General features: G+C 40.9%; 1 protein-coding gene across 1 annotated transcript; it reads left to right on the forward strand.

Moving 5' to 3' along the window:
• Positions 1 to 1050: 1050 nt before the first annotated feature.
• Positions 1051 to 3208, forward strand: LOC122304473. The gene is made up of 2 exons (XM_043116745.1): positions 1051 to 1620; positions 2945 to 3208. The coding sequence occupies exons 1-2, from the start codon at positions 1051 to 1053 to the stop codon at positions 3206 to 3208; spliced, it is 834 nt and encodes a 277-aa protein (XP_042972679.1).
• The last annotated feature ends 4948 nt before the right edge of the window (positions 3209 to 8156 follow it).

Below are 8156 nucleotides of genomic sequence, written 5' to 3' on the forward strand. Positions count from 1 at the left end.
TTGATGAAGTATTGGAGTATGAGTTATGTAGAGACGATGATGGACGAGTGGAGGAGGGGGACTGAATGCTTGTGTTGGAGAGGCTGCCTGGCCATTTAGTGTCGGATATGGAAGGTGATAAGGATTTGGAAGAGTTGGCTGCTAAATGCTATGATTCGGACATTGATGTTTCTATCTCGATTAAAAAACTTCGGGGTGGGAAAAAAAAGCTACTGTAGTTCTTGAAAGGATTACACGTTCTAATAAACATTATTAATTGATGCTGATTCTTATTTGGAAAATTAGGGGTATTTGTTCTTCAAGAGCTAGATTGCGGCTTATTTTGAATAAACATAAGCCATCGGTGGTGGCTTTGCTAGAACCATTTATTTCCGTTAATAAATGCAAGTGTTGGGCTAAGTGGCTACATTTTCCAAATTTTTGTCATAACAATGAGGCTGGAGGTAAAATATGGTTGTTTTGGGTTGATGGGATTGATTTTGAGTTGATTTTTGTTATGGATTAGGCTCTTTCTGTTGGTTTTCTTGTGGAGCTACTCAGGTCCTTGCTACTGTTGTGTATGCTAGTTGTTTCCAACATTAGTGTCTGCTTCTCTAGAGGTATCTTGGTGAGCTAGTAATGGAGGGGTCTCCTTGGCTTCTGGGAGGAGATTTTAATATTTTTCAGCCAGTGAATGAGAAGATTGGTGGTAGTTTCCGATCTTCTCGTGCCATTATGGAGTTCAATAATTGTATCCAAGCATGTGGTTTGTTGGATATTCCTTTGTCTGGGTAGCGATTCTCCTGGTGCAATGGGAGGTTAGGGGGTGGTAGAATTTGGGCTCAGCTTGATAAAATGTTAGTTAACAAGGAATTTTTATCCTCCTTTGCAGATGGCCGGATGGAATATTTGCGTAGAACATCGTCGGATCATTGTCCGATGATTATTAAGTTACTTCGGGAGAGACGGAGTGGTCCTTGAACTTTCCAATTCCAGCGTATGTGGTGTACCCATTCTAAATTTTTGGAAGTGGTTCGTGAGTGCTGGGCGTAGGAGGTAACGGGATGTGCGATGGTGAGGATGAGTGGGAAGTTGAAAAAATTAAAACGGGTCCTGAGAAAGTGGAATGTGGAAGTCTATAGCAGGGTGGAGTTGGAGTTAAAAGCGATTGAAGAGAATCTGATTGCTCTAGAACATAATGTGATTGATAATTTTTCCCAACAAGTTGAGGTTGAGTTACTGTTTTGTAAGCAGAAACATCTTCAAATTTTGCATCGCCAAGAAATTTTGGGATGCCAAGAATCGAGGATTAAATGGCTTAAGGAAGGTGATTCAAATATGGCGTTCATTCATACGTCGTTAAAATGCAAGAGGAAGAATAAAACTATTGACCACATTCAACTTGAAGATGTGGGCATTCTTACCTCAACAGATGACGTGCATAGTGGTGCGGTGAATTATTTTCACGAACTGTTGTCAACGTCCATGGTTTCGGAGGATGTGGAGGTTATGGAGTTATTAACTCCCTCTATTTCAGACGAGGAGACTTTGTTTTTGTATAGGGCTCCAGTGATGGAGGAAGTGAAGGAGGCTCTTTGGTCAATTCCTCAAGATAGCAGCCTAGGACTTGATGGGTTTGCGGCAAGTTTTTTTCAGCATGCTTGGGATATTATTAAGGAAGATCTGTTGAATATGGCTATTGAATTTTTTGACGGAGTGCCACTATCTACTTTTTTTTTTTTTTTTTTGCACTACAAATATTGTATTGATTTTCAAAGTTGATGCTCCGGATAGTTTTGCTAAATTTCGGCCCATAAGTTTGTGCTTAGTGGTGTATAAGGTATTGACAAAAATTATGGTTAATAGATTAGCGCCGTTAATGGGCAAATTAATTTCTGAAGAGCAATCGTCATTTCTTAAGGGGCGTAGTATTTTCGATAATATTGTCATTGCATAGGAGTTGGTTCATGGTATAAACAGGCGAGCTTTGGGGGGAGGGGGAGGGGGATATCATGATTAAGATTGAGATGGCGAAAACTTATGATAGGGTTAATTGGAAGTTTTTGTTGGAAGTCATGAGGCGTTTGGGTTTTTCAGCAAAATGGAGGGATCTTATTTTCAATTATATTGCTTATCCTATATGTTCTATTATGATAAATGGGATGGTTAAAGGTTTCTTTAAGCCTTCTCAAGGACTTCGACAGGGGGATCCCTTATCGCCGTATATTTTTATTTTATCTGAAGAGATACTTTCTCATATGATTCGAGTAGAGTTCAACAAAGGGATTAAGCCATTCAGTCATTTGGGGGCCCGGGGAAAGGGGGGGGGGGGGGGGAGGGGCAATGATTAGTCACTTGTTTTATGCGGTTGACCTTCTTGTTTTTGCAAATGGTGGAAAGAGTTCAGTTCGGTAGATCATAAAAACGCTGCATTCTTATGAAGCTATCTTAGGTTAGCTTGTAAGTTCTACCAAATCCTCTATATTTTTTTCAAAAAAATTTCCTCTTAGTAGGAAAGTTGAGGTGTTTCGGGTTATAGGGTTTGTGGAGGGGAAATGGCCTTGTAATTGTCTTAGAGTCCTATTGCACGTGGGGCTGCTTACTATCCGTTTATTTGATCCTTTACTTCTCAAGGTGTAGAAAACACTTGCAGGCTAGAAGAGTAAGCTCTTGTTCTTCGGAGGAAAAATTATTCTTATCAAACATGTTCTATGTAGCATGCACATTCAAATATTATCTGTACTAAACCCTCCTAAGGGTGTTTATAAGGCTTCAATTTCCATTTTCTCTAATTTTCTTTGGGGTGTTGGGGAGGAGGTAAGGAAACGAAAATGGGTTGCTTGGAGTAGAATTTGTTTGCAGGTGGAAGAGGGTGGTTTGGGCATTTGGGATCTCTCAGAGGTGCAATCTTCTTTATTTATGAAATTTGCTTGGAAATTACTTGTGGGGAACTCTTTATGGGCAGAATTTCTTCGGCAAAAAATATGTTGGTGACGCTCATCTGGCCTCAGTATGTAATCAGCGGGGTACTAAATTTTGGAAGGGGGTTATGGCTACGCTTCCTTTGCTGATTATGAAATCAAAGTACTTGGTTCGTTGTGGGGAGATCAACTTTTGGTATGATAATTGGTTGGGGGATGGACCGTTGGTAGAAACTATAGAGGTGAGGGGAGTTCCGTCGTTGCAAGTCCATTCGGTTTTTGTGCATGCTAGATGGGATGAAGGGTAGTTACGTGAGCTTGTTCCAGCATAAAGTGTTAGTAAAATTATATCATCCCAAGTAAAGGTGAGAATGGGCAGGGATATCCTAATCTGGGTGCCGAAATCGGATGGAATTTTTAGCACCAAATTGACATGGGAGATTATTCATAGAAGACGAAACATTTGCCCTTGGAAGAAGTGGCTTTGGCATAAACATGTTCCTAAAAAGATATCTTGTGACGCCTCCAAATCCCCACGCCCGAACACGGGGAAATCGAGACGTCCGGATGGTGACAACCCAGGTCACCATCCCATCGACGGGTGCCAAGTGTGTGCAAAGGCAACAAATGTGCAAAAGGAAATGCAGCGGATAACGAAAGTCATATAACTAAGTACCAGAATTTTTTTCTTAATGTAATACAAGCTGTTTAAAACATACGTAAATAAAATATTACAAAAACCCAAATACAGTTTTAAACAAATATAAAACATATCATCAGCAACCCGGCGGAGCCGCATCCTCGGGCTCAGCCTCCTCCTCCTCATCCTCATCACCTGCACCAAAAGCTACGGAACCACAAATGGTTCCGCAGGTAAGTAAACCCAAACGCTACCAGATAAAAACACATAGGACTCAAACAATATGCATGAAACATGCCCAATGCACAAAGCCCATAAAACATAATTTTTTTCCACACACGCCAAAAATCCCATTTGGCCCAAAAACATATCCTTTCCGAAAAACACGCCAAAAGTCACATTTGGCCGCCAAAAGTCCATTTGGCCCAATATCTCGCCAGAAGTCTATCTGGCCCACGCCAAAAGTCCCATTTGGCCTCACAAACCATTATCCAATTTTAACCGTATACACCATGACCTCCCCTAGGGGTCATCCGCACACTCTGGCTCCAGTGTCACACCGTAGAGTACCACCACGCATGTGACACCTGACGAGCGATGCCCAGTTCCGCGCCCCGCGCGTTCGTAGCCAAGCATCCTCTAACCCTCGCCAGCGAAGGGCTACGGAGTCGGTGAGTAGGGCGATGCCCGGTTCCGCGCCCGGCGCGTTCGTAGCCAAGCATCCCCTAGCCCCGCTCCCGTCATCGCTCTCGACAACTCAGGGGACATCACTCAGTTTATTCCGCTCCCGAGTGACCAGAGGAGCTCCACCGAGATAATAACCCATCCCGGCTTGGGCTCGTGATACACACGCACCCGCAATACACTTACGCCAATACACAGGCTTTTCACATAAATCCACAAACACACGTGCATGCACCATGTAATGCCATAACAATGCATAATAAAATAATCCAACAATCATAAATCAAATAAACAGGCAACTCCGTCCTCCATCCATCCGACCCCCGAAACTCCTCGGACTCAGTCCGGAATCAACAACCATCAACAGTAAATAATTGAATGAGCAATATATATTAAAATCTGAAAATAGAGTTTGGAAAATACTTACAGCGCTATATGGCAATTTTAGAAAACAAGCGGCGTTGCAAACGGCGGAGGAAAAGCAACGTAACAGTGTAATTTACACTGTTGCCGTGGGTAATAAATTACCCACTTTCGAACGAGGACAAACCAAAGCTCGGGATTGATAGGGAAGGGTCTTGAGATATTTATGAAGCTAAAGGAAACGAGTTTTGGCCGTGGGTGGTGGTGGAAACGGCGGTCGAAGGCCAAAAAGGGGCTGAACGGAGATGAGCTCGTGGGAGCTACTCCGGAAACGGATCGGGGCCGAAATTAGGTGAGTTAGGTCGGCAAGAGGTAGGGGAAGAAGCTGTGAAGAGATGGTGGCCGGAGGTGGTGCGACGGCGCCAGAATCGGTGAAAAACCGTGTGGCTTCAAAGGGCTTTTCCGGCCAAACGGCCGGCCGGATGGGGGAGATATTTGGTGGGAAGGTGCGCCGGAGGGAGGGGGTTCGAACGAGACTGGCGGCGAGCCAAACGGTGGCCGGACGGTGGTGGTCTGGGCTGAAGAAGATTCCGGCGACAGGGGCAAAAACAGAGCAGGTGCAGCGACTTCCGGCGGCTCTCGAAAGCTAACGGCTGGTCCAATGGCTCTGAAAATTGGTGAGGATGATCTATGGTGGAAGGGGAAGAGAATGGTGGTGACGGTGCATCAAACGGTGGCCGGACGGCGGAGAACCGGCCGGTCAAAGGGGCAGCGACGGGATGGATAAATGAGAGAAAAACGCACGGGGGGGGAGGGGTCGACGCACGGGAAGAAAAGTAGGAGAAGAAAAAGAAAAAAGAAAAAAAAAAGAAAGAAGAAGAAAAAGGAAAGAGAAAAAGGAAAAAGAAAAAAGATGTGAAAAGAAATGAGGTCCAATCCTCACTCCGGGAAAACAAAACAAACTGCCGAAAAGAGATTAAAAACCACAAAACAACTAAAAGAAATAAAACACAACATCAAGTAAATTAAAAACCAATTTTAAAACGCATGTAAATTAAAATAATAAACTAATATATTAATTAAAATAAAAACAACTATTTCAGCGAAAATACACTCAAAAGCGGGTCGTCACATCCTCCCCTCCTTAAAAACAAATTTCGTCTTCGAAATTTGCAAGATCAACCATCAGCGCCAAGCAGAATACAATATACAACTCAGATTATACTTTAAGAAAATGATACCATCAACCAATTCCACATAAGTATGAATAAAGCTCTCCCCAAATATACTCCTATAAGCAATTCCATCACATTTGCACTAATCTCCCAGAGACGCATCACGTCTAGAACTTTTAAAGTGGCCACATAAACAGAAATCACTACATCCACAAGAATTTCAAAACCGCACCCAAGTAAATTCCAACAATTAGTATCTTTCCACAATAAACTGTGTTAACCTCAATCAGCTCCTGTGTTATAACCTCCAAACCTTCATTATACACTCTCTTGGTAACCTAATAATCACTTCCAAAATAAACCATCAATCAACATAATTTGTACAACCAAATGATTAACTTCTTACTAAAACTTCAAGTCATCACTAATTTTTCAAAATCAGCACAAGATTTAAACACCTAATTATCTCCAAAATATCACGCTTCCGTGCGCACTCTGATAACTCGCCAAAATGTAAAAAGACTATATCCTCATAAATTAACACCCTTGAGTACAAGCTAACTCTAACACCTGGAAGCAAGAAAATCCTTTACCACACTTTGATAGAAAATAAAATCTCCCAAAATCATGAATCATCACTCCTATCCCTCAATTATCTCTAGCTACCTTAATCAAATCAAAATCATCCCCTAAATTCTGAATATCGTCTAAATTTAGAGATGACTAAACACACTACGAACCACGATTGAATTCACCATAACCTTAATGAACTCTTCTTGAAAACTCACTTACCTACTTCCATTCCCATAATCCTAGTAGTAGCACGACTATTTCCTTCAATTGCATACAAAATTAAATCTCAAGATAGGCCATGCTGTACATATCTCCAATCCATCAAAACTATTGCACTACCCTCCTAACTCCTACTGCTTATTACCTCACGTACCTGTTTAGGCTAATCACCGTTGATCCCCAAGCTTCCACTTTCAAGATTTTATTATCCACTACACATTGCGACCCAACAATCTCTCAAGTTAAATAAAAAAATCTATAATTCTCCCAACTGGACACTCAAAACTCCGAAGGAAAGTATAGCCTCAAATTTAAATTCCTGTGTGACCTCAAGTCACAATTAATTCTTGAAGATAGTCTCAACAATAAATGCCAACCATCACTCCAATTGGTAACCCACTTTAACTGTACACTCCGATCAACTCACCAAGAACTCGAAGTTAAAATCTATTGAATTTAATACTATCACATCTAACCCACTTCAGTACTCACCAAAGCCACTTCTCTCAAGCCAAAAAACTAGGATTTGTACTCTCCGAAATCCATAAACCCTCACCACCACTATAAATGGATCTCATGTACCCTTAGCTAAGATCAATAATCATTCTAACGTATAAGTGATCCATCACTTCCATTTCCAACATCCGTACCTTATCCTCCAAAATAAACAAAATTTCATTTCTCAAAACCTGCATCATCTATTATCCTCAACTCGGTATGAATCAATCTTAAAACTTGTCACTATAACCTCGAGCTATAACAATTATTGCCAACCCACATTCCATTGAGTAACACGCTTCGACTGAACGCTCCAATCGATTCACCACTATCACGTGTCAATCTCATACGTCCTTAGCCGAAACCAATATTCATTCCAACGTACAAGTAATCCATTACTACTATTTCCATCATCTGGACTTATATCCGCAAATCAACATGAATAATTCCTATATCTGCTTAACTTATACCCTTAACATCAGCAAATAGTTATCGCTCAAAGCTTTGTACTGAAAATGACCTTAAACCTGCTAATAATCCGTTCCCAAAAGTCTCAAGAACATAAGGTCTCAACTTCAATCGAATTCAATGCCAACAATTAAACTATTGCTTCCAAAACCTCAATGGATCTATATCTTCCGAACCGACAAAAATCATTTCCTAAAATCGATTACTACAACCTCGAGTTAACAATAGTCATTTTCTGAACTAAGTCAATATCTACAATCCTCAAAGAAGTATATGAGCTAAATCATTACCTTCCATTCTCAAAGAAATGTACCCCAGAAAAATTTCATATTATTAACTAAACTCTGATCAACCCCATTTTAATGGTTGCAAACTAATCACTCTCCAGAGTGGATCAAGCTAGCACCCCAAGTCTGTAAAATTAAGAACTCAACTCTTATTATAAATTGGTCCTTCAACTTTGCAATTCTAAAACCTTTAATCAAATAAGAATCATCTTCCGGAACTTCTAAGATCAAGGAACTTACATCCCATAATAGAACAATCGACTCCCAAATCTTTCAAATTCTAAAACATTAATAGATAATAAATCATTTTCTGAAATTCTCAAGATTGGTGGTTTTAATCCAAATCATT

This window comes from Carya illinoinensis, chromosome 3, assembly GCF_018687715.1.
Source record: "Carya illinoinensis cultivar Pawnee chromosome 3, C.illinoinensisPawnee_v1, whole genome shotgun sequence".
NCBI classification, from domain to species: Eukaryota; Viridiplantae; Streptophyta; class Magnoliopsida; order Fagales; family Juglandaceae; genus Carya; species Carya illinoinensis.

Bases quoted from the DNA above. Each gene is read 5' to 3' on its own strand.
- LOC122304473 (XM_043116745.1), top strand. From the start codon at position 1,051: ATGGTGAGGATGAGTGGGAAGTTGAAAAAATTAAAACGGGTCCTGAGA. The intron at 1,621-2,944 runs GCAAGTTTTTTT...CTTTATGGGCAG, and splicing joins TAGGACTTGATGGGTTTGCG to AATTTCTTCGGCAAAAAATA.